This window comes from Diabrotica undecimpunctata, chromosome 8 (genome assembly GCF_040954645.1).
Source record: "Diabrotica undecimpunctata isolate CICGRU chromosome 8, icDiaUnde3, whole genome shotgun sequence".
In the NCBI taxonomy this organism is placed as follows: Eukaryota; Metazoa; Arthropoda; class Insecta; order Coleoptera; family Chrysomelidae; genus Diabrotica; species Diabrotica undecimpunctata.
The window spans coordinates 104,139,623-104,166,913 of record NC_092810.1 but is presented as its reverse complement, the minus strand read 5'-3'; the positions used below and the strand labels follow the sequence as shown (position 1 = coordinate 104,166,913).

General features: G+C 33.4%; 2 protein-coding genes across 2 annotated transcripts in view; one reads left to right on the top strand and one right to left on the bottom strand.

Annotated features, from left to right (window-relative positions):
• Positions 1–1,157: 1,157 nt before the first annotated feature.
• On the bottom strand, positions 1,158–2,770 carry LOC140449042 (uncharacterized). Its single transcript, XM_072542182.1, has 3 exons — positions 2,641–2,770; positions 1,629–2,098; positions 1,158–1,532 (listed from the first exon to the last, which is right to left on the bottom strand). The coding sequence occupies exons 1-3, from the start codon at positions 2,768–2,770 to the stop codon at positions 1,158–1,160; spliced, it is 975 nt and encodes a 324-aa protein (XP_072398283.1).
• A 2,031-nt stretch (positions 2,771–4,801) lies between these two features.
• mub (poly(rC)-binding protein mub) overlaps positions 4,802–27,291 on the top strand; it is a 413,814-nt gene continuing 391,324 nt past the window's right edge. Inside the window, exon 1 of the mRNA XM_072540672.1 lies at positions 4,802–5,082. The gene's annotated coding sequence lies outside the window, so the exon portion shown is untranslated. The remainder of the gene's footprint in view (positions 5,083–27,291) is intronic.

Sequence of the window (27,291 nt, the reverse complement as noted above, 5' to 3'; positions counted from 1 at the left end):
AATCAGGTTGAACAATAGAGGACTGTTTTGGTAGATATTTTCGATTGTTTTGGTTATTCCTAGAGGTATCTCGCTTACGTACAATAAGTGGATAACGTCCTTAATTTGATCCGATCAAATGCCTTTTTGCATGTGCATGATCTTCCCGACCTAAAACCTTGTTGTTCTTCTGCTAGTGTTATAAATTTGGAAGTTATTTGGAAGTATTAGAATAGTCACAATTTTTAAAGATTTATAATATATAAATGGTCATTTAATTTTATAATCAAGTTAATCTTGATTAACCAAAACCAGAATTTTAATAATAACATAACTAGTTCATGTTTAAATTAAAAACCCAGTTTAACTTCCAATACACAACAAATTATTTTTTGACGAGTTTTTTTGACGATTATAGATGAGATTTTATAATTAGCTGTAGATATGAAAATGTCAAAATTGGTAGGTATTTAACATGAAATTTTGATTTACATCAGTATTCAATGAGACACTTTTATAAGACGTCGGATTAACCCTGCACGTGTGTCATTCGAGAAATGGAAAACAGCCGTAATGAGGTTGATAAAATGTTGCTAAAGTGTATTGCTCGGCTCTTATCATATCATCTGTAAACGGTATATTTCTCTTTCTTAGCCACTCTTTAATTTCATCTTTTTTTGATGCAGTCGTTATATTTTTTTGTGCTATGGGGAATTATCAATCACTAATACACTTTGTGGTGGTAAGTTCGGAATCAACATTTCCACTAGCCACTTTTTATAATTTTGAAAGTTCATCTGACTATATAACTGTATAATGTATTTCCGTTAAGTGTTATCTTCGTTTAAGTGTGATTTTCACACCTTCCTGTTTTAAACATATGCCAATTACCTTTCTTCGAGTACTATCAATTGCCTTTTATAAGTCTATAAAGGCTTGGTATAACTCAGTGCTTGAGTTCCTTGCGTATTGTATTAGTTTCTTGATAGTAAAAATGTAATCTTGGATACTTCTGCCTTTCCTCAATCCACTCTGTGATTGTTCCATTTTAGAATCAACTTCTTGTAAAATACGTTTTTCTAGTATTCTCTCATATACTTTGGATGGGATGTTTTGTAGTGTTATTCCTCTGTAGTTACTACATTCGCGTCTCCTTTTTTGAAAATGGGTAGAATAACTCACACTTCCCAATCTTTTGGTATTTGGCTCTCACTCCATCCTCTATTATATACTTTTGTTAGCAGTTCAATGCCCTTGTCGCCCATGTTTTTAAGCATTTCTGCTGTGATTTTATCAAATCCAGCCGCCTTACCTTTCTTAAGCTTTTGTATAATTTCTTTTGTTTCTGTTATAGTTATTTTGTATAGAATTTGTTCTTCTTGCTCTACCTGTTCTGGTTCTTCTGTGATAATGTCTACATCGTTTTGGATATTCAGTAGATCCTCGAAATATTGCTTCCATCTATCTAGGATGTGGTCATTGTCATGCAGTAAGTGTCCTTCTTTTTCCTTTATTTGCTTTGGTGTTTGTGGAGCCTTTTCGGTTCTTAAATTCTTCAAGGTTTTAAAGAATAACTTTTCGTTAGAGTGGTAGTCTTATTCCATCTTGTTTCCGAATTCTTTCCAACTTTTCCGTTTCGCTGCTAGTACCATATCTTTGACTTTAATTCTTTGCAGTTTGTATATTTGGTAGTTGTCTGCGGTTCCGTTCCTTAAATAATTTTTCCAAGCTATCTTCTTGGACTTCACTTCTGCTTTTATTTCATTGTTCCACCAGTCTGTACACTTTTTGCTTTTGTTATTTCTTGTTATTCCGCATGCTTGTTTATCACCGTTTAGGAGTGCTTTTTTCAGTATTTGCCAATTTTGGTCACAGTCAAAGTCACAGTCGTATTCAGCGTGCTCTGTTAGGTAGTTTTTAACGTAGTTTTCAAACTTGTTTGCTGTCTCCGTGTCTGCTAGCTTATGTGATCTGATTACTTCTATAGTGGGTATATCATGAGCTTTACTTGTTTTCTTGGTTTCTTTCGTTATTGATTCTTGTCGCACTCCCAAGCTGGTCCTGGCTACAACTAGATAGTGTTTACTATATATTTCAGCTCCTCGTTCTACTCTTACGTCTTTAATACATTACCTCGATGATCTATTTACTAACACATAGTCTTCACATGGATTTCTCTTGTATATTTATGTACATCTTTGTATTTAAAAAATGTGTTCATTATTATTAAATTATTTTCTCTGCATATATCAATAATACGTTCCCCATTGTCATTTTTTATTTCTTCTCCATATGGTCCTAATACATCTTGGGTATATTCATCTCTTACACCCACTCGACCATTTATATCCACTAGTAAAACTGTTTATTATTTCTGAGGCCTTATCCCAGAATAGGTCTTTGCTAGCTGCTCTTTCGTCATCATTTATTCCATACATAACGATGATATTGACTAGTTTGTGTTCCGCATTTACCAGTCTTACCTTTAAAATTCTTTTGGAAATGCATTCCCAATCTTGAATATTCTTTATTAGGTTACTGTGTATCAGGTAGCCTACCCCTTCTTTTCCCCTTTCGCCAAGTGACACTCCACCGGTGATGAGGAAGTGTGCATTTTCTAAAATCTTTGTGTTTTTCCCTTGTTTTTGACCTCTGTTATACCCAGTAAGTCTATTTGATTTTTCTCAAATTCTTTAGCAATTTCTACTTCTTTGCCGTTGAGACCTCTGACATTCCATGTTGCTAATGACCATCCTTTGGGCTTAAGCACTGCTCCTATATTGTGGGCCATGTCATTAAGTTCTTTCTTGTTTAATGTGAGTTTTAAATAGTTTGTTTATTTTCTCGCTCGTTTCTGACTGCATTTTTATGGGTTTACCCTTTCTTGTCTCTCGTTGCTCAAGTCCTTGGTCATTATTTATGGATCTATCTTTGTCTTTACTACTTATTCTATAACTACTCATGTCCATTGGCATTGCCTGGTTTGTCATAGTATTTCCGGCACATTTGTTTACTTGTTTTTTGTCCCTGTTTTAACTAGTTTGTTCTCTTTGTTGTCCCATTTCCAGCCGACCTTGTTGATCCATATTTTATTTCCACCAAGTCTTACATCATTTCCTCTCTCCTTTTTTTCCTGTGCAAGTTTTCTAATTGTTTTCTGAATTTCTCTCTTTTTATTCGTAGTATCAGCATTGATGTATACTTTTCCTTCTTCAACATGTCTTAGTTTAGATTAATTTTTCATAACCTTTACCTTCTCTTCATGTTCTGCTAATTCAATCAGACAGGTTTTCTCTCCCAGTTTGTGTGCTTTTTTAATTTTAACTTTCAGCTTCAAATAGTGTTTAATGAAGTTGCTCATTCTTTCTTTTAAGACGCTTTAATCGTATATTTCAATTGCTAGTCCACTCATGAAAACATTGTTTTTTTTTCTTTGTTTTTCCTTTGTAATTTCCATATTTTCTTTCTTCAAATCTTTATTTTCCTTCTTTTGTCCTTCTTTTTTGTGCTATCATCCGTTGTTCCGTCGCTGTCCAGACATGTTTTCTTTTCCAGGTATCTGTCCATTTTCGGCGTCAAGCACTGTTTTCCACAATGTCTACCGTTTCACTGTGATACTGTTATTGATTTTATTCTGTACTCAGAAATTCTTGTCAGTTTGGCAACGTCGCTTTAAAATCAGACAAGAATTAGATGTAATTACCGGTTCAATTTTTTATACTTCACTAATTATCAGTTAATCTTGTTTATTTGTTTTTAATTCACTCAAATGTTTTTTAATGTTTTACGGCCAATCCTTATCACTGTCATTAACGTATTATTTTAATTATACACATCGGCTTATTGCACTAAATTATTTTTCAAAGTAAATCTCGAATTTTCGGGATTATCACGGACAAAAAATAACAAAGTATTTTACCAATGACTACCACGTTGCCACTCCCAGAGTTTTAATTCTGAAAATAATTAAGTCATGAGATAATAGACCGTTTCCACTCTTTATGAACACACTGGAAATTTGTACAAGTAGTATCAGAAGAAACAGCTGAAAATCTAAGTCACAGGAGAACATGTGTTGAAAAATAAATATCTATCTTTTTATTCTTGTGGTGTCTATCCGTTGTGAATGTTAACGATCATCATGAAAATTTTGACTTTGTTTACTGCTGCTAGGCTGTTGTCTGTTGTCGTTACATATAACCAAGTTATTAGGTTATACAGCCAAAAAATACCTCGTCTTTTCGAGCCTCTTTTAACACTTTTATTTTCATAACCAACCGAAATAAACAATATTAATAATACTATAAAGCTAACAAATGTAAAAAAGAACAACCACAAATATTCTTATGTAAGTAGTGGCCCATTATTGTCGAAAAATCTAAATAGTTCATTTTCACATGAATAAAATATTTTACCCTACATCCCTTTTTCCGTGCCAGCAATGAACAAAACATATTTAAATCATGCATCTACCTGTACCTACGTGGAATGTGTAAAACTGTATGCGCTGGCCTTTAAAATTCCACAGTTTACCTTTCATTATAACAAATATTTCCGTATTAATAATGATTTAAAGTATGCCAGCTGTTGATTTCCTATTAGCCATTCCCTGAGCGTACGACGTATAATATAGTTTCCACGTATAAAAATGAAATATTTAAAAATGTTCAAACAGAAATCATGAACTCCTCTCGCTCTTCGTCCTGCGCGAAAAAAGGACGAACTATAGCGGGAGCACGACGCAGCATCCCTCATTTCGAGAGCGTCTGTGTTGAGAGTATTTCGGTTGCTCACTCGACTCAGTCCTCTCTGGGCATTGCTTTCGTATACCACAAAGACGCAACCTAACCTCCCTTCTCCGAAGCCCTTTTTACACCTAATAAAATAAAGCGCTCACCCGTGCGACACGTTCACGTTTTAGCACCCATTCGTTTTAGGAATTAAATTTCCTGCGTCCTGCAAACAAAGTAACGGTGACGTTTTGAAGCACGCTTGTTTTCTTGTGCCACGCTTTCCTCTTCGACCACAGCTGATAAGGGTCTCGAGGTCGAGCAGCAGCAGTAGCAGCACATATCCTCTGTAAGAGGCAACCACATCCTACAAGTAGGTAATTAATATTGTACTATATATTTTTTGTTATTATCTAGAACAATAAACTCATAAGATCTACCGGTGTTTCATGAAATATATTATGTGAAGATATGAAACGATACGACAGTATTTTACATAAAAAAAAACAAATAATAAATCATTTAATTCAATAAAATATACAAAAATTTTTATTAAAAATACTTTTTCACCAATTTATGGTTTTCTTGTAAGGCGGAGAAAATTTTCTAAATGTTTGATGGAGTATATTGTTTAGTTTTTTGTTTTGCTGAAGCTACGAATTTTCAAATATATTTAGCTATTACTTTTTTTTAATTCGCGATATAGTTTCGGTAGCAACTTATCTCTTTATAGCACGTCTACAAATGTCTATCGCCTAGTAGTGAATATTAGACTGAAAGAAAAGAATATTTGCTTAAATTTGTTGTGTCTGTGTTTTCTAATTTATTGATTTCAAGTTTTTTATAAAAGTTATACCGCATTTTTTATATCTAAGAGTACGAATATCTAATTACATATATCTATCCGGGTGATTTTATTAATTTTACAATTTAATACTAATATTTTAATTCAAAAGCACGTAAATATCTCTATTTTTTAAGATATCTCTCCTTTTAAGTCCAATGTATCTATTTAAAGATTACCAGTGTCCAATAAAACTATTTAAAAGATATGCAAAAGATTAATAAGTGATTATTATATTATTAGTAAAATGTATTAGTGATTATTATATTATAGATCAGGGGTGGCCAAGCTCATTGACAGTTTGAGCCATTTTTTAAAGAAATTTTTCGCCAGTCGCCATTAAATACGAAATAAAAAATTATTCAAAAAAAGTTATTAAGAAGTTTTTTGTTACAGAAATTCTATTTAGTGAAAACATATAAATAAAAGTATAAATATAACATATAAATAAAAAATGTGTGTATTTAAATATTAAGAATTAAACACATTTATTTTACTTCTTTTGATAATAAGTCTTTAAAATTTGATGAATAATTTGTGACAGCAATTCTCAGTAATTCTTTCAGTTACTGGTTAATAAAAATCGGTGTTTAAATTTTACTAATTTTAAAGTGAAATAAAATGATTTACGTAAGTAGGTTGTTCCGAATATAAAAATATTTCGACAAGCAACCTTTTTTAATTCAGGATACTTGGATTCTGGTATAAATTTCCAAAATTCAGTCATCTGCATGGACTTATACTTTAAATATATCTTCTTCTTCTTAGAGTGCCATATCTGGCACTCTAAGGCACAAATATTATAAGCATGGTAGTCGGCGACTACCATGCTTATAATATTTTTATACTGATCTCGGTCTTGCGCTACGTATAGCAATTGGTCCGCTGTCAAACCTGTCCACTGCCGCAAATTCCTCAACCAAGAGAGTTTCTTCCGTCCTATCCATTTCTTTCCTTCGATTTTACCGTTGAGAATTAGCCGAAGGAACTCATATCTTGGTCCTCTGATTATATGTCCAAGATATTCTAGTTTACGCCTCTTAATAATATTTAATAGAGTTCGTTGATGTCCCATTCTTCGAAGAACTTCTTCGTTTCTGGTTCTGCTAGTCCATGGAATTTTTAGTATCCTTTTAAATATATAGTTTGATCTTATTACATCTCTATTAATTCTAATTCTCCAGATGTTTTTGTTTCAATTGTATTGAAAATTAAAAACTCGTCTTGAAATATGTTAATTTCAAATAGACTTATCAAAAATCAAGAGAGGATTTAAAATATTTCCAGTCTTAAAATCTATTTTGGAATTTCTACCATGCCTTCTAGCTTCTTTACATATTTGAGTTTTTCTTGTTTAATATTGGAACAATTTTTATTAAATTCGAGCAAAATGAAAAACTGTTTTATTTTAAATGTCATTACTTTTGAAAAAATTCTAATTTAGACTGACAATTAAATATATACAGTGAGAGGGCCGATATTATTTTATCCTTTTCCTGCAATTGTAAATACAGTATTTGTAAATGTGCCATGACATCAGTCAAAAACATTAAGTCTTGTTTCCACTCTTCATCGTTTAATTCTGAACAGGTTACCTCCTTTTCTGTTGAAATTAATCGGTCGATCAAATCGAATGAAACAAGTCTACAAATCGATTTAAAACGTGATAGTTACATATCCATCTAACAATATAAAATAAATTAATGGCATTTGGAAGTTCTTTGTCCTTTAATTCCTCAAGGAAATTTTTAAATTGCAGATAATTTTTTTGCATTGACGCGAATGTAATTTACAATTTCTAACAATCTTTTCATAACGTGAATCGGTATGAATTGTGGAATTTGAGAATCATCCCTTAAAAGCCTAATAAGACTGAGTTTTATTGAGAATACATCATCTACATATCTCCACAATACTGTGGGTTTTAAATTTTATTTAGAAATAATATTTGTTTCAAGATCTTCCATAAATATATCGGCTAATAATGGAGATAAACTGGAACCCATTGCTAGACCAAAATTTTGTTAATAGAATTTATTATTTTGTACATAATGTCAATAATTCCATTATAGCTGATATATTTAATCTTGTTCTAGTCGCCAATGTATCATCACTCTCTAATTTTGTAATATTAGTACGTCAATAACATATCGAGAATATATTATTTATGTTTTTTAAATAACAAACATATAAAATCAGAATTTGGTGTTTATTGGGAGTAAACTAAATGTAAGACCAAATACTTGTCATGTCGGGATAATATTATGTTTTTTTTTCCTGGTTTTTTTCTCATGATTTACTATGGAATCACTAACAGGAGAATTTTACTGTCCTCATGGCATGTGGTTGTCTTTTTAAAGATGAATTACATACCATGTTTAGGACAGATATTCTCAAGTTGAAGTTGATTTCATGTAATCGAATGAAGTATCTTCCGATAAAGTCGTCCCAGGAACGCAACTCAACAAAATTGGCAATATCATTTAAAGTCGTCTGCTTTAAAATGTATAGTATATGTCTGAATTGTCAATATTAATGAGTCAGATAAAATTAAATTATTAGAAGAATTTTTCACCAAGTAACAAAAAACAAAATTTGTTTAGTTTAATAATGTTTGTATTTTGAAAACGATTTCTGAAGTGAAAATTGAAACGTCAATAAACTTATTTTAACCTTCAAATTGTGGCTTATTCTCATTAAAAGTTTTTTGTTGTCTTTTTTATATGAAATTGAATATGAAAAACCAATAAATGCTTATTATTATGGTGTACTGCTTCCTCTGCTATTTTTTGGCAAAATTTTAAAAACAATTTTTATGCAATGATCTATTTCAACATTTTTTGTAACATTATTATTAAACGCTAAGTCTATAACTTAAAAACAAATTATAAAATTATTAACCATATAATTTTTAAATTTGCCTATTGTTATTGCTGCATTTTCATGGAAATTTTAAATTTAATCCTAAGTATATTTTATTTGGACAAATCTGAACTTTTCAGGTATGTTCCAATGCAATATATAAGCTCTTCCTATATACGTGATTTATTGATTTATATACGTTTTGTTGTGTCATACTATCGTCTTCGGCCAACGTTAATAAGGGATTTCAGTTCCAATAGCAACAGCAAGAGTTCCTTTCATATCAGTTTATTTTTGATATTTTCTCAAAAAGAATTCAGTATATATAATATTCATATGTTCCTTTTAAAAACCGTGAGTATACTTTGTGTAGTTCGAACTGAAATAACAAACCGAATTTAGATTCTATTGGGAGTATTCTTTTGCAAAATATTCGTACTATAAAATGTATATTCTAATAAAAGTACTCCTTCTATACGTGTTTGTTAAATTTGCGCAAACCAATATAAGATTACCACTAACACGTAACTTAAAATTATTATTTGACTGTACTTTTAGGTGTCACATTTCACGGTCGGTAAATCTTTAATTTATGGTTATAACATACATTTTTACATAATCGTTCCTCTTTTACCGTTAGGTATCGAGCGAGTTAATTCTAGCTTTTGATGAATTTTCTTCATACTTTTCTGCTCTTCGCCATTTTTGTTGCTTCTTGCCAAGATTTTCCCTAATTCTGTAATATCTCTGCTATGTCGCTGTTCCACCCTTTTATTGGTCTGCCTCTTCTGTTTTTCCCTATTGCTTTAGCTTTCTACACTCTTTTCATTTGTCTGCTATTGTCCATTCGTGTTATATGATCGAACCATGCTAATTTTTTCTCTTTTATTATGCCAAGTAAAGGTTTAGTTTTAGGTCTGTTTCTTATTTCCTTATTTTTGAATCTCTTCGTTCTTCTTGGCCTATAGTTCTTCTAAGGTATTTTATTTCTGCTGCTTGTATCCTACTCTGGTGTCTTCAGTTTAAGATCCAGTTCTTTGCTCCACAGGTCAGCGTTGGCCTATATATGGTTTTACATATTGCCATCTTCGTTTTCTTTGATATCTCTTTGTTGTTAAGAAATTCTATATTTACAGCCTGGAATAGTTTTTCTGTACTCTCTAGTCTACTGTTGAGATTGTTTTCGTTGCTCCTTCTGTTATTTATTACGGTTTCCGGGTATTTGTATGTGGTTGTTTGCTTTATTCTTTGTTGATCTATCATCACTTTGATTTGGTCTTCCGTGTCGTTTTTTCTTGCGATTTTCATTATCTGTGTCTTCTCTTTATTTACATTTAGGTTGTATTTTTGTCTTCTAAGTTTCATTTCTTTAAATCGTGCTTAAGTTTTCCTGCTATTTCGGCGAATAAAACTGTGTCATCTGCAAATACGCATATCTCTGCACTTATAATTTGCATTTTATTCCATCATATACAGTATTTTTTACACTTTTTATTACATTCTTTTACTATCTCATCTATTACATTTATGAAAAGTACTGGGCTTAAACTACCTCCTTGTTGAACTCCTTGTGTTGTTTCTATTGGTTGCGATTGGATATTTTGTATTCTTATTGTATTTATTGTTTCCATATATATACTTTTAGTTGTGTCTATCAGATTTTCTTTTTTTTCTTCTTTAGGCTCTCATAGAATTTTCCTTTTGATAGAACAAAATGCTTTTTCCATGTATATAAAACTTACGTATATTTCTTTGTTTTTCTTTAAGGCTTTCTCTATTATCTGTTTCATAGTGAATATGTAGTATAGTGTGTTGTATCTTTTTCTGAATCCGCTTATACTCACGATCCGTATTAGGTTGTTTAGGTTTTTATTAAAACAAAGATTGGGCGACCGGTTTCGCTGTTTACAGCATCTTCAGGGCCTCACGAAAATAAGGGTTAAAATAGATATATATATATATATATATATATATATATATATATATATATATATATATATATATATATATATATAATGTATGGGTACCGGGATACACAGGCGTGGAAAGGAACGAACGGGCTGACGCTCTGGTACTACAGGGGCTCATTCACTCTGCCGGTGGGACTCGATTGGAGTGTGATCTGTGAATAAAGTGCCCTTCAGTACTGGTCGGGGTAGTCTCAAAAAGCTTTTTCTGCGGAGGTTCCAGGACTTCTGGGCCAGTTTTGGAGGTATAAGACAAGCTAGGCTCCACATAGTGGGGTCATCTAAAAATCTTACAGCCCAACTTCTCCTTCTAGACCGTAGAAGGTGCTCTCTGGTGGTCAGTATGTTTACCGGCCAGAGTTATCCTTAAAGATACTTGTAGATGTTCTGTGAGGCCACAAGGTAACTAAAAGATTAGATGTACAGAACGGCAGAAAGGGCTCAGACTTGAAGCCCCTGCTGATCACTTTAGTTATGGGTCTATTCCATATAGTAGGGGTGATACAATGGACCCGTCTTAGGAGGTCTAAATATCTAAAGGGCATATAAATGAGCCCTTCTTCGATCTACCATAACCATAACCAAGCAAATGTATGTATAATAAAATTATTTACAGTGGGAAGGAGAGGAGATCATCAGATTGAAGATCAGCTTCAATCTGATGTTAACTCGTGCAAAGGTTCAATGAGTTATTTTTATATCTAATAAAATAATATAAGAAATAATACTTACATATCAAACATGACAAACCGTAGAAACTTTACCAAATATATACAGACAAACAAAAGCTAAGGTAAAAATTTATGAAAACAGTCCAGAATTTTCCACTACCAAAGCTCTTCATTGCAACTCTAGAAAATATATTCAACAAAATGAACTGACAGAACAAAGGTATTCCCATTGATGAAGAATACCTCAGTCATCTAAGATTTGCAGACGACATCGTAATGATTGCTAATAATCCTGCAAAACTACAAGAATTTATAAGCGACCTACATGTAGCTAGCAATGAAGGGGGCCTACAAATGAACTTGACAAAAACAAAAACCATGTACAACGAACTAGTGGATGTCTAAGATGTAATAATAAACAACACTGCACTTGACACAGTAGACGAGTATGTATACCTAGGACAATTAATACATAGATCTGGCTCCTCACTTTCAGAAATCAACAGAATAATGAAACTAGCTATTCCCCTTTAGAAAAAAGCATTCTATCAGTTTATACTATCAATCATGACATAAGGCTGCGAAATTTGGACACTAAAGAAAGAGATAATATCAAAACTTAAAGTCACTCAAAAGTCAATAGAGCGATGTATGCAAAGTATAACAAAGAGAGACCGAAAAAGAATAGAATGGATCAGACAGAAAACCAAGGTTATTGATGTAATCCATAGAATTAAATCCTTAAAATGGCAGTGGGCTGAACATTTAGCGAGAAAAACTGACAATAGGTGGTCCACCTATTGTCCAGAATTACACTGTGGTATCCAAGAGGCGTCAAGAGACCAACAAGACGTCCAAATTTAAGATGAAACTATGACATAAGGAAACAAGCCGGTACAACATGGTACAGAAAAGCTAATTTTGGACAATCGTGGGCAGATATGAAGAATTAATATGTAAGGGAGGCTACACCATAATCAGTAGAATATGCTAAGAATGATGATGATGATGATAATCACTTACATATCAGTACAAGGAATTATTTCTTCTTCTTCGTCTTTATAAGCAATTCTGCTTGTTCATTGGCGGATTAATACCTCTATGGAAGGTTGTCACTTCATCTTTTGCGCGGTCGTCCGATACTTCTTCTGCCGATTGGTGACTTATCTCTTGCTATTTTGACGACGCGGGTCTCCTTCATTTTGATTATGTGGTTAATCCATTCTTTTTTTGATTTTGTGTCCATTCATTTATACACTCTACCTAAATTTTTTTTTTTTGTCTTCAATTCTCTTTCGATCTCTCAGCGATTTCCTGTAATTCCTTTCAGTACTCTTATCTCTGCCGTTTTTAGTAGCCTTTGCGTTGTGGATGTATCGGGTCTTGTTTCTGAGGCATATGTCACTATTGGCCTTACACTGACTTTATAAATTCTGGACTTTATCTCAGTGTTAATGTGTCTGTTTCGCCATATAGTGTTATTAAGGCATCCTGCCAGTCTATTTGATTATTGTACTTGATCTCTCACTTCTTTGTCCAGGTCTCCATAGCTAGACAGTGTAATTCCCAGGTATTTTATTTTCATTACTTGTTCAATACTAATGCCATCAATTTCTATTTTACATCTAGTTGGTTCTTAGCTGACTATTTTTTGCTGAAAGGAATTATTTCAATACATTATAAGTTCGATGGTACTTGTATTTAATTTAATTTTGGAGCATAATCCATGCGTTTAGGCTACTTAAACCAAGCCAATGTAGGTAACCTAAGCTGTTTATTAGAAGAGCTGAGTTATAAAAAATTGTTGCTTATACATTCTGGTGTGTACTACTTAAAAAGTTTTAATTTTTTTAAAATTGTTTAATTTGTTAAAAAGGCATGAATTTTTTTTTATTTGTTTTTTTATTATAAGTGAAACTGGCGGTTTTATATGACAGAAGTAACTTGACAGCCTTGCCATATCACCAAAAAACCAAGTTAATAATAAAGACTTAAAAACTTTTTACTTTTTAAACTTCTTTTAGAAACCCTCAATCAATCTGACCTTATTTTATAAATATTTGTGTGTGCATTCGTGTGTGTGTGTGTGTGTGTGTGTGTGTGTGTGTGTGTATGTGTGTATTGTCCATAAGAAAAAAACCACCAGTTTCACTTAAAACATTTAAAAACATTTTAGTGCCCTTTTACCAAATTCCAAATTTTTTTAAAAATAAGAATTTTTAAAGTTGTACACACCAAAATGCATAACATTTTTTTATAACTTAGATCTTTTAACAAACAGCTAAGGTTATCTACAGTGGTTCAAGTAGCCTAAATGCATGGGTTATGCTCCAAAATAAAATTAAATAGAGTACCATCAAACTTATAATGTAACTTATTAAGATACTTAGTAACTATCCGAGCAGTTTGGTGCCGTGCATCATCATGCATAAATGTTGCGTTATCTCCAATAATAACCATAAATGAAAATCGTTCTGCAACACATTGTTGAGCATATCTCTTACCTGGACGTCGCCACATTCTTACACGTTTGTCTGAGCTCCTAAGACAGAATTTTGATTCATCAAAAAACAAGCCAAGTAAAAAATTTAATCTGGAAATTCGGGTTCACGGGAAAGCGGCGGTCCAGTTACTCTAGTTCAAGAAGATAAATCGGCAGCACAAAGTCGCCTCCTAACTGTCCATCCACTTACGTTTTCATTTCTCAATTCTTGCAGATGATTTCGAAGGGAAACAGCCCTGACCGTTCAGTTCTCAAAGCACTAGAATTGTAATTGTTGTAATTCTACCTCGACCTTAACCAGGTCTTCGAGTAAGCAGACCGGTCTCTTTGTACCGTCGCCATACTCGTTGCACACTCGAGAGACTTACATCAACGTTTCTCGCATTTTCGCGTGACTATCTTCTAACGCCGCCACAATAGAAATTATACTCATTGCATTCCACTGACAATGTCAACACTACACGAATAATTTACAATTGTCGTTAAAACCACAGAAACAAAAACTATGCTGATAATGTTTTTAAGGAATTAGGGTAAGGGACCTTTTTTATCTCAAACGTTTACCGAAACAGCAAAAACAACAACTTTTTTAAGAATCCATTAGTAAAATATGTTACAATCAAAAATAGTTAAAAAAGATTAAGTTTATGCTCGACAGTGTAATAGTAAAGGAAGAAAAACAGCTAAAATATCATAACACAACAAAGAAGGAAGCAAAAATCTTTATCGGTGCGAAAATCATTTTTCTGTGCTAATTTTTATTTTGCAAGCGAAGTTGCGGATCAAAATTAAATCGATCGTTTATTCCACAACTAAATCGATATCCAAGAAGATCAAAATAAACCGAAAGTCGACAGAAATTTTTACCGGAAGTGAACAAAATTTATGACCGGAAGTTAACCAAGACGAGTATGTTATCAAAATAGGTGTATCTATACCTAGTCGTTTGTGAGTTATACAGTTTGTATTATTTTTTTTTTAACAAAAATGAGTGTTTCGGTTTTAACAATTTTTGCCGTAATAACTTTGCGCTGAATCGAAATCCGTCGTCAGTTTTTCTCTATCTATTACAGTTTTTTTTATTCGAATACTGGATGGACGGACGAACAGACAAACGTCTGTTTGGTCATAAATTAGTTTCACAAATAAATTTGTGAAAACAAACAATAAAATTGTTAACGCTTTTTTGTATTTACTAAAATCCAATTATTGAAGTTTTTATATCTTTCGGATTTACAACGCAGAATAATTTGTTAAGGATTTCGACCTAATTGATACGCCAAAACCAGTAGTTTCTAATTAAAACTATTCAAAACATTAACTTCAAACTAGTTTAAAACTATATTTTATTTACTGCATTCATCCCCAAAAGTAAATTAAAATTTAAACTTCTAAACGTTTCAAAAAAAGAAAGGTTGTTGTATTATAAATGTTAGTTGCTATAGTTGTGATGTTGCAGTTTAGCCCATGATAGCCCATATATCAAAGATTTCGATTTTTTAACTCTAACTTTAATCTTTAATTTTTGTATTTAAAAACATCTTATTATTTCTATTGCTTGTATAAAAATCTGGTAGAAGTAGACATTTGTTGTTTAAGAATAGTATTTTTAAGAATTGCTCTTATTTTTAGTCTTTTTTTAATTAGCCTTCGAAGGATGTGACAACAGGGTGGTGTATCGTCGAATGCACAAAACAAAATTTAGTATATTATTTTTAAACGCAATTAAATTGAGGAAACGATACTTGCAATAAAATTTAATCTTCTTCTTCTTCTTCTAATGGCGCTACAACCCTTTGTGAGTCTTGGCCTGCTTAACAATGTTCTTCCATTCTGCCCTGTCGGATACTTTCCTTCGCCACTGCCTGATGTTTAATGGTTTTAAGATCCCTCTCTACGTCGTCTATCCATCTTTTACGGGGCCTTCCTCTTGTTCTGTTTCCTTGGGGCTTCCATCTCTGGACTACTTTTACAGCTCGATTATCTGGCATTATTTCTAGGTGACCAAGCCAGTTTAGTCTTTGTGATTTTACAAATCTGACAATATCTGCGCTCTGCATTAGTTCATCCAGCTCGTGGTTCATTTTAATTCTCCACGAACTATCGCTGCATTGGGTTGGTCCAAATATCTCCTTAGTATTTTGCGCTCAAATATTCTCAGTTGATTTTCATCAGTGGTTGAGAGGGTCCACGTTTCACATCCATATGTGACCACTAGTCTAATTACTGTTTTGTAGATTCTCAGCTTAGACTCACGATTCAGTAACTTACTTTTCATTAAGTCTTTGTATGCATAAAAGCACTTATTACCGCTAAGAATTCGTGCTTGTATTTCTTGACTGATGTTGTTGTTGTCATTTATTATTGAGCCTAGGTAGGGAAAAGTGGAGGCATATTTGTAGGTATGGTTGTCTACCTTCAGAATCTCATGTTCATTCGATTTTGTGCACTCCATATATTTTGTTTTGCTTTCATTTATATATAGACCAAACGTAGCAGCTTCTCGTTTTAGTTCTATGACTTTTTCGCTCAATACCCTTTTGTTGCGGCTTATTATGGCAACATCATCCGCATATGCGCATATTTGCATAGATCTTGTATTAATACAGCCGTTTACATCCAGTTTTCTAACAACAGCTTCTAAAGTTAGATTAAAAAGTGTTGTTGATAAGGCATCCCCTTGTCTAACTCCATTTTCAATATCAAAGGCCTTTGTCATATCTCCATCTATTCTCACCATAGCTTTGGAACCCGCCAGAGTCATTCGTATAAGTTTAACCAACTTATTGGGTATCCCTAACATAGATAGTTGCTTTAACATCTTTTGTCGATCTACTCCATCAAACGCCTGTTTGAAATCGATATACAAGTTGTAAATAGGTATGTTATATTCAACACATTTTTCATGTATACCTCTTAACATATGTATTTGGTCTATAGTTGACCTCTTTGGTCTGAAGCCACATTGGTATTCACCAATAATCTCCTCCGAAAACGATTCCAGGCGGCTATATATAATTCCTGATAATATCTTGTAGATGACATTTAAAACTGTTATGCCCCTATAATTTTTGCAGAGTCGTTTGTCTCCCCCTTTGTACATAGGAAGTATGATTCCCACTTTCCAATCTTCTGAGATGACTTCTAGTGTCCATATGCGGTCGATTAGTTTATGGATACGCCTCCATAGCGCATGTCCACCATTCTTTATCAGTTCTGCAGTTATTCCATCTGTGCCAGGTGCTTTGTTATTTTTTAGATGTTTTATGACGTTTATCGTTTCTTCCAATGTTGGTTGCTCAACTAGTTGTTCTGCTGTGTGGTGAATTATCTCTTCATCTTCGTTTTGTTCTTTTTCTGGGTTTAACAGCTCTTGAAAATGCTCCTTCCACCTTTTCATTATTTCCTCTTTCTCGCTGATAATTGCCCCATTTTTGTCCTTGCAAACTGTTGATCTTGTTATGTATCCTTGGGTGCATTGCTTGATTTTTTTGTAAAATTTTCTAGCCTCTGTTCTGTTATTATAATCTGTAATTTGTTGTATTTTTCTATTCAACATTTCTCTCTTTTTCCTTCTGCATATTTTATTTGCATCTTTTCTGAGTTCGTCATATGCCTTTCTATTCGATCTGGAATACCTTTGTAGACATTTCTGTCTAGCTATATTTTTGCTATTTATTACTTGTTGGCAATCTTGGTCAAACCATTCCTCGTTTTCTTTGGCTTGAGGTTTCACCTAATGTTTCCTTTGCCATATTTGTAATTGTCGTTTTGATGATATTCCATTCTTCTTCAATGTTGTTTAGTTCTCCTCTTTCATTTAATATTACTTTTATTTTCTGCTGGTACTCATTCTTCTTTTTAGGATTTTTAAACATATATGTATTCCATTTTCTTTGTTTGGCGCCTTTCTCTTTTCTTACCATTGATATTCTTTGTTTTATCTTCGATATAACCAAGAAATGGTCCGAATCGCAATTTGCGCCTCTATATGTTCTAACATCTGTTACGGAAGTTGCCCACCGCTTAGATATTAATATGTGATCATAATATTTAATATACCAGGCAAATTACAAAGTGTTATTTGTATTATATACGTGGATCACGTAATACATCCAGATTTGCTAAAACGTTTTTTCTTTTTCCGGCGTTCGTCAAGAATGGGTTATCTCTCCAACGCTTTTCAATATTATATGTTACGGTTACACTTTGAAAATGGATAATCTCGACATTAAACGGATAATCTTGACTTTAACAGTAATATATTGTTAATATAGTACGAAATGCAGATACATTACGTTAAGTTTTGGATTAGATATTGCAAATACATAAAGCGCCGAAATCGGCAACATTGCCTCGTGCAAGGTAATTGTAATTCTCCGATCCCCTCCGCTCCGACACCTAGACAGAAAACGAGAAAAATAATGATTAACACATAACAACGTAAGGGATATGCAACTCCATCCGTCGATTTTTGTTTTGTTTACGTACACCCGGTTCATTTCTTATAACTTCAACTAGATAAAAATACACAGACCATTACAAGGCGGTGCATTTGTATCAGTTTTTAATAATGTTAAAAATTCTTTGTGGTTGAATTAAACATAAAGGCGCATTTCTTTAAAAAGATAAAACAAAAAATATACTCTTATTAAAAATAAAAAATAATTCCTAATAAAATAAGACCTAATTTTCTTTATGCGCTAGAGAAATGATTCAAATATTTGACATTCTATGGCTAAACAGTATCTCAATCTGTCATAAAATCTTCTGCGGATAGATGTAAGAGTTTCTGCTTAATAGAATTGGAGACTTCTCTTATTCGGATTCTTAATTCATTTAAAGTTTGGGTTCTAGCCTCCGGATGATCGTAGATGATGTTTTTTAAATGTCTCCAAAAAAGAAGTCTATGAGTGTAAGATCTGGAGATCGCGCAGGCCACTTAATATGGCATGTTCCACTGACAACTCGATTCGGAAAAGTATTATTTAATTACTCCCTAATTATTCGAGTGAGCAGCCGTTTTAATGTAACCAAAAATTCTCCAGATTTACATCAGGAAGATTGAAAATAGCGGGAAGAACATGATTCTGTAATAAATCGAGATATACACTACTATTACAGTCGCCCTCAATGCCAGTCCAGACGTTAACTTTTTCAGGACGATGAGTTCGATAAATAACACTTATGTGCTGTTCTTCCCCCGTGTTAGTCTTCGCCTAGGATCTCTTTTCCCGCTTTTAGTTTGGATTTTTTCATATCTGTCCATTCCACGCTTCCTTCAGTTAATTTATTTATCTCTGCGTTTAGTTGCTGTTGGTAGTTGTCGTCTTTTAGGTTTTTAATGTTTCTTTTGGTGGTTTCAACTTTTTCTCCGGTTTTCGAAGTTTAATGTTGACGTTTGCTAGTAATAGAATATGGTCCGTATCTGCATCTGTGCTTGGTTTTTGCACTTTGTACTCCATTACGAAACCTTTTGTTAATCTTTATAAAATCTACTTGGTTTCTGAATATATTGTTGGTGTTATCTTTTGGAGAAGTCCACGTGTATAATCTCTGTTAGCGTAGATCGTAGTATGTGTGTGCTAATACATGTGTGCCTAATATAGCATCATATTAGGCACCTTAAATTATTTTTATTATTTTCGTTAATTTCAACACAACAGTTATAAACAAACTCATTGCACGAGATATACCCAACCATTCGAACATTCAGAATCACAAACGCCACAAAAAATTAGGCTGTTATTTGTTATAAGATTTTCATTTAACGTCTTTTTAAATACACTTGAATCTACATATGTTCCTTCAAGTCTGGGTTAAGTGGAGGAAGAAGATTTAAAGAATACCAGGAATTGTTGGTTTCATTTGATACTTACGACTAGCCTTTTCGACAACACTGGCTTACAACTGACCATTCCGGGGCTTTCCATGAACAATTTTTAAATCCAGCTACATATTTTTTAGTTCATTTATTACTGTGTTAATGATCTCACGGCCATTATCCGATTGGAGTATTAAAGGTATTCCAAAAATGCAAAAAATTTCTATAAAATGTGTAACTACTTCATCTGTCTTAAAGAATTTAATTGCACGAATTTTATAAGGTAATCCTGATATTCAAAGATGAAACAAAATTGTCCATCAGCTTCGGATTGCATGTCGATCAGATCAACTCACCGACTCATTTCAGAAAATATTGTACGTTTTATAACAAGGTTCTTTCTTTTTAAAATAAGTTTATGCTGACAGAGTATGTGTATGCTGACAGGGTATAAAAAATAAAAAATAAGTGTTACTACTATAGCTTGAAATTATTTACCACATTTCCACATCGTATTTTTCCAAACGTCGATATGACTACCCCGTTTTACCCCCGAACTAGACTGGCGAATCTCGATATTAACTAAGCGATATAGCGAACACCTAATGCGCCTTGTCTTAGATAGATGGAAATGAGGAATAAATGATACTTAGTACTACCTCGTCAATAGTTTGGGTGACATTGTATCCCCTTGTCTGACACCTCTACAAATTCTAATTAATGGAGTTTGCAAATCTCTGTCTAGCTGAATTCTCATAGTGGCGTTTTGATATAAATTGTGGATTAACATTCTGTACCGTGAATCTATTCGACAATCACCTAGCGCTTCTTCTACTGCCCATTGTTCTATGCTGTCAAACGCTTTTTCATAGTCAACAAATGCTAGGTATATTGGAAGGTTGTATTCATTGGTCTTTTCTATCAATATTTTAAGCGTATGAAGGTGGTCGATTGTGCTGTTAACCTTTCTAAATCCTGCCTGTTTAACTGGTTGGTATGCATCAAATTTGTTGTTTAGTCTAGTTGTGATCACCTTAGTGAAAGTTTTATAGATTTGTGACAAGAGAGATATTGGTCTATAGTTAGCTAATTTTGATCTATTTCCTTTCTTATATATCAGAATTGTATTTGCCTTGTTCCACTCTTGCGGTATTTGTCCTTCAAACAAACATTTATTGAAAAGCATCTTTAGGTAGTCTTTTATCTTTTCCCCTCCTTCTTTTAACATTTCAATTAGAATTTCATCTCACCCAAACTATTTACTCTGGCGTTGGAAGACATTTTTAAATCTATAGACTGGGACAATAAAGGGATTTGTATAAACGGGAAATATTTAAATCATCTAAGATTCGTCGATGATGTACTCCTGATAGCAACAACTATGGAACAACTACGAATAATGATTTCAGACCTAGAAAAAACATCTCTTGAGAAAGGATTAAAAATGAATCTAAAGAAAACTAAAATAATGACTGATACAGAAGACAGATCAGTAATTACCACAGGTGGAACAAACATAGAATACGTCCAAGAATATATTTACTTAGGACAAGCTATCAGAGCAGACAAAAGTAACCAGACTAAAGAAATAACCAGAAGAATAAGAATGGGGTGGGCTGCATTCGGAAAACTCTCATATACTATCAAAAACCAAAAAATACCTTTAAAATTAAGAACGAAGGTATTCAATGCATGCGTCCTACCTGTTCTGACATATGGTGCCCAGACGTGGACGTGTACCAAGAACAACTTAGATAGAATAAAGAAAACTCAATGAGCTATGAAAAGACAAATGTTGAGAATATCGTTGAGAGATAAAAAGAGGAACGAGTGGATAAGATGCAAAACCGAAACAACAGACGCTGTCGAACATGCATTGAAATTAAAATGGAAATGGGCTGGGCATAACGAAAGATATCAGGATGGAAGATGGAATAAAGAAATTGGCCGCTGGAGACCATATACTGCAAAAAGGTCAAGAGGTCGACCGCAAATGAGATGGAAAGATGACATTGAGCAAAGCGCAAGTCCAATGTGGAAAAAACAAACAGAAGACAGAGACAAATGGGAGAGGCCTATATTCAACACATGAATAGATTTTGGGCTATAAATAGATAGATAGATTCGATAATCATCGCATTGTGAGGAATTCGATTTTTTTGGTAATGCTTCGAATGTTGATTTTAGCCAGTCTGTTGGTATTTTACCTGTCTCATATTATCTAATTGAATAGTGCTGTTATTAAGTCTAGGCTTTTACTTTCGTTATCTGCAATTAGTTTCAGTATTTCGACATTGATATTGTCTGGACCGATGGCTTTTCCATCTTTCTGAGGTTTTACTGCGTGGATCACTTCTTCTTTGGTTATTTTTGGGCCTTTTATCTAGCTTATCGATAGACTACCTCATCAATAGATGAACTTGAATAGATATTGAACAAACTAGATACTATTAGTCCTATGAAGGTATGAAGTGGTAGGTAAGCCGTTCAATTACTTAGGTTCTGTTATCACAAAAAATGGTGGATGCGAAGAAGAAATACTTGTGAAATCTTATAAATCTTACTAAAATCTGAAAAGATACGGCCATAACAAAGAATACAAACCAGCGCCTGGAAAGAGCGTATCTGTTTTATCGCTACTGTATATCTTAATGTTAATAGAACTCGACATCAATACTAGACTTAACACAATCATCAACCAAAATATATTGATTGTGTAATGTAATGTATGTATGCAACCAAAATGTATTTTGGACACATAGCCAAAAGAAAAGATGTGGAAAGACTAGTGGTTGATGGCAAAGTATATGGTAAAAAAACCCGAGGAAGATCGCCACTTCGATGGTCAGACCAAATAAAGACCACTACCGATTACTCTTTGTCTAAAGCAGCACACCACGCTCAGGAGAGAGAAGAATGGATAACAACCATACGTCGAACATCATAAAGTCACCACATTATTAAGAAGGATAAAGGATAGAGAAGGAGGATCTCTCTGATAGGCTTACGCCTGTTCCATAGTTTTCGTGGCTTTTTTTATACTTTTCGGCCGTTTGGTGATTTAAAAAACGCAAAACGTCTACATTTTAAAGAACCTGTCACACTGGTGATGCCAAATGTGCAGATGGAAGATTTTAAACTTCGGAAGGTTGGTTAAATAAATTTAAGGTGCGGCAATCATTGCATAGCATTAAAATCATAACAAAAACTCCATCTGCAGAGATATCTGCAGCAGAAAGATATCCAGAAGAATTTGCAAACCTGGTAGTTGGTGGAGGATATAGACCAGATATAGATCAGTAAGTATTTAATAAAGAAAACTTCTCGTGAACTTAAAACTGTGCATCCAAATATAAAACGGACATTTTTACCTCAAAATACGACTACTTTGCTTCTACCTACGGACCAAGGAATACTCCATGCATTTAAGCTCTATTACATTAGATAAACCTTTAAAATGATACTGAATAATATGGAATGTGATCCTGATATGAATGTTATGGAATGCTAGAAAAAATTTGACATAGCAAAATGCATCGTAAATGTAAAAAAATCATTACAAGAAATGAAGCTACACACATTGAAAACATGCTGGAAAAAACTGGGGCCTGTTCTCACTGCGTGGAATAAAAACGAATTTGTGCAAGTTTAAACCTTAAGTGCAAACCTTGCCGAAATTACGAGTGTAATGGGACGAGGTGGGTTCTAATAGATAGAATTAGGTGAAGTGAATTCAGGAGTGGCTTGAATAGTAAGAGAAATATTTCACGAAAACCGACTTGGAGGACATATTATTTTCACAACCTATTGAAGAAGAGACTTTAATCAACACTGAAAATAAGACATTTAATTTGAAAAATCTTAGTGGAGTTTTCAGAATAATTTTGCAAATGAGCTTTCTGATTTCTTAATGAATATTGATCTATCTATTGAACGAAGTCTTATTTCTAATAGGCAAATTGGTAATGCCACTGCTAAATATCAGTCTGAATTGAAGGAGTTTTTAAAAACTGACAAGCAAAAGAAAATTACTAAATTCTTTAAACCTTCTTCTTGTGCCTAAACCTGAAGATAATATCTAATTAATGAATAAGTTTGATCAAAAGCTTCAATTAAACTGATTTTTTATTTATTTGATTTTTTATTTCGTCACCTAAGAACGTATCCCTATTTTCTTCTTCTTCTTAACATGCCATACACCAAAGTGCGTAGGCGACTATCTCATTACTAGAATTCTGTTCTTGGCGGCGTGACACAGCTCGCCTGTATTGTGTATTCCTGTCCATTCTTTAATATTCCTTAACCAGGATAATTGTTTGCGGCCGGCTCCTCTCTTACCTTCGATCTTCCCTTGTAGGATTAACTGTGGTATTTCATATTTTGCTCCTCTCACTATGTGCCCAAGGTAACCAATCTTGCGTTTTTTAATTAATTCAAAGAGTTCTCTTTCCACGCCGGCTCTCTTAAGGACGTCATCGTTTCGAACTCTATCCACCCAAGGTATGCGCATCATTCTTCTCAATGACCACATTTCAAATGCTTCAAATTTGTTGATAGATGTTTTTTTCAAAGTCCACGTTTCCATGCCATAAAGCAAGATGGACCATATGTAGCACTTGACCATTCTGTTGCGTATTTCGAAATTTAGGTTTTGATTACATAGGAGCAGTCTGAATTTCACAAAAGGTTGTCTTGCCATTTGTCTTCGGGTTTTTATTTCTTGTTGTGGATCCGATTGGTCATTGATTGTGGTGCCAAGGTATTTAAAAGTTTTCACGTGTTTTATGCGATCGTCACCCAAGCATATTATCGGGTTTTCTGGAGGGTTTCTGCTAATGACCATATATTTCGTTTTCAAAATGTTGTTTTTGAGGCCATATTATTTACCTATGCTATTCACCCTATCAAGTAATAACTGCTGATCTTCCAAATTATCAGTTATAATCACTGTGTCGTCCGCATAGCGTAGGTTGCTAATTGGTATGCCGTTCACCTTAATGCCTAATTCCGTGTCTTCTAATGTTTCCGCAAATATATTTTCAACATATAAATTAAAAAGCATCGGAGAGAGTATGCAGAATTGGCGGACACCTGTCCGGATTTCAAATTCATCCGTATATTGGTCTTCATCAATCCTCACCTTCGCCATTTGGTTCCAGTATAGATTCTGAATAATTCTGATCTCCTTCTGGTCAATGTTGGCCCTATGTAGTAGTTCCATCATGATATCAGGTTTAACATTGTCAAATGCCTTCTCGTAGTCGATGAAGGTGAGGTAGACATCTTTTCGTTAATCTAAACAGTTTTGTATTAAGGTGTTCAAACATAAAATTGCCTCTCTTGTTCCTAGTCCTTCCTTAAAACCGAATTGTGTTGACCCGCTAAGTTCTTCTAGTATCTTGTACATTCTTGAGTGTAATATCCTAAGAAAGAGTTTTAGCAAGTGACTCATTAAACTGATTAAGCGGTGTTTATTGCATTTTGTGGCATTAGCTGTTTTTGGGATCATCACAAAGGATGACTGCAGCCATTCTCGCGGAATGTAACGCAGTATCATAAATTCTATTGAACAGCTTTACCAAGATTTCGATATTCTCCTCGTCTATTAGTTTCATTGCTTCTATATTAATTTCATCTGGACCTGTTGCTTTGTACATCTTTGTGGTTCTAACTGCATATTCTATTTCACTTCGCATTATTGATGGCCCTGATAAGTTTTCGGAAGGAAGTTTGCTCGTTGGTTGTGTTGGTCTTTCGTCATTAAAAAGTCTTTCTGCGTATTCTTTCCACGCCATTGCTATCTCCTCTTCTGACTCTATGTATTCGTTTCTGTCGTTGCGTATTCTTGTTCTGTGGTGGCTTTTGTGTATATTCGATATTTCTTTGATCTTCTTATGTAGTCCAAAACTATCTCTTTTTTCCTGCAATTGTTCTATTTCGTTGCACCTTTCCACTATCCAACGTTCTTTTGCTTTCTAAACCTTCTGGCGAATTTCTTTGTGTAACTGTTTGTATTTGTCTTGATTACGTTGTTTTTTATGTTGTCTTCGCTTTTCCATTAGATCCATAATTTCGTCCGTCATCCATTCGTTATGATTTCTCTTTCTGATCTGTGTTTTAACTTCCCTGTTTACTGCCAGAATCGTTCCTTTAATATCATTGACCATCTTTTCGATATCATCATTTTGTTCTATTATTCGCATTCTTTCATTAATTTGATTTGCATAACTCTTCTTAAGATTTTCGTCTCTCATCAGTTCTCTTGTATTTATAGGCGTGCTGGTGTGGGTATTTGTTCTCTTAATTTTTTCTAGTTTTAACCTCACATCTGCGTATCCCTATAACACGAAATAAATTATCGTTCCATATTCACGGTTTGTGTATTCGCCGCATATTTATTGAACATGTACCCTGAGAATAAAGAGCTTCTACTGTATTTAAATTTTAGAATTATCAAAAAGTATATTACTTGAAACATTAAAACGTTTTCGGTTTTATCAGAGTATTGTCAGTAAGTTAATAAGTCTGATACACAAATTGTGTTTTAATAACATATATTTTTATATTTTTTTATTTTATTTATGTTTTTGTTTCGCCCAAGTATCGTAATTACACATATTTTACAACTTTACTAAAGCATATAATATATTTATGTGCTGTTCAGGTTGGCTTATGTTCAAACTATTACGGATTACGAAATTATAGGCTGCTTTACGTTCGTGTCGGTTGGTGATGATTGCCCTTCATCTGACAGCCCTTATTATTATGCAGAGCACGCTTTAATTGAGTAACTGGAAGTCAAATTTCCAATCAACAGATCGTTAGCTCAGTAGAGCTAACATTTAGAGAAATAAACATTCTATTAGAAATGTAATTAGTTATTATATTCCCCTTGTTGGTTAAACACAGTAATACAATTAAAATATTATTTTATATAAAGTATTTTATATAAAATACTGAAAATTAGGTACTGTTTTATTAATTGTAGCAAATATTTATTAATATGAACTAACGATCGTTAAAATAGTTTCGGTATTCTATTTATAACTAAAAAACATTTCCGATAAATTCAGGCTATAAAAAATTAGCCCCTTTTCGACATAAATGTATAGACGGCTTTGACATTTAGAATGTGTAGTATGAGTACAAAGAGACTTCCATATAAGTATGCATTATTTTTTAGTGGAACTATTTATAAATAAACAGTCAAAACTTCAAACTCATTATTTTGCTCGTAACTTAAAAACTTGTCTATTTAGAGATTTGACGTCAACAAAAAACTTTTTCAGAAAAAAAATATACACAAAATGAGATATGCTAAAAAAGGGTAATTAAGAAAAACATTATTGCAAAATGAACAAAAATACCTCTGTTTTTGAATATTGTTGAGTACTTCTGTTACTGTTACCGGCACTTAAGTCTCTGATCGTTTTTGAATTGTGTGCAAAAGATTAGCCAGATCGATTTGTAAAATTTGTTTGTAAGACTCTTTGAAAAATGAGCTAATTTCTAAGGCTGGTCCAGATAATTTAACTAAATGGATCTCAATAATCCTATACTTATTATCTTCTTTAAGACATATACTAATACCTTCTTCTTCTGTGCGTGCCATATCAGAATGATCCGACGTTGTCGATCACCATTGCGAAGTCTTCTCGATCTTCTACAATATGGAATAATTGTCCCGCATTTGATATCCAAGTCTATTCACGAATGTTCCTCAACCAAGAAACCTTTCCTTCCTACACCTCTACTTCCCTAGTTGTAATATTTTATATCGACTTCCCCTTACTATGTGTCCCAGATAAGACATTTTTCGATGTTTAACAGTGTTAAGCAGTTCTCTATCGGTGTTGACGCTCCTTAGTACTTCTTCATTAGATGCTGTCCAAGGTATCTTTAGTATTCGTC

What these genes read in the sequence shown, in the direction of transcription:
- LOC140449042 (XM_072542182.1), bottom strand. Translation starts at nt 2,770, where the DNA reads ATGGCCCACAATATAGGAGCAGTGCTTAAGCCCAAAGGATGGTCATTA. An exon ending in AAATCAAATAGACTTACTGG is followed by an intron (nt 2,099 to 2,640) that starts GTATAACAGAGG and finishes AATGTATTAAAG; the next exon opens with ACGTAAGAGTAGAACGAGGA. An exon ending in GAATTAAAGTCAAAGATATG is followed by an intron (nt 1,533 to 1,628) that starts GTACTAGCAGCG and finishes AAAACCTTGAAG; the next exon opens with AATTTAAGAACCGAAAAGGC.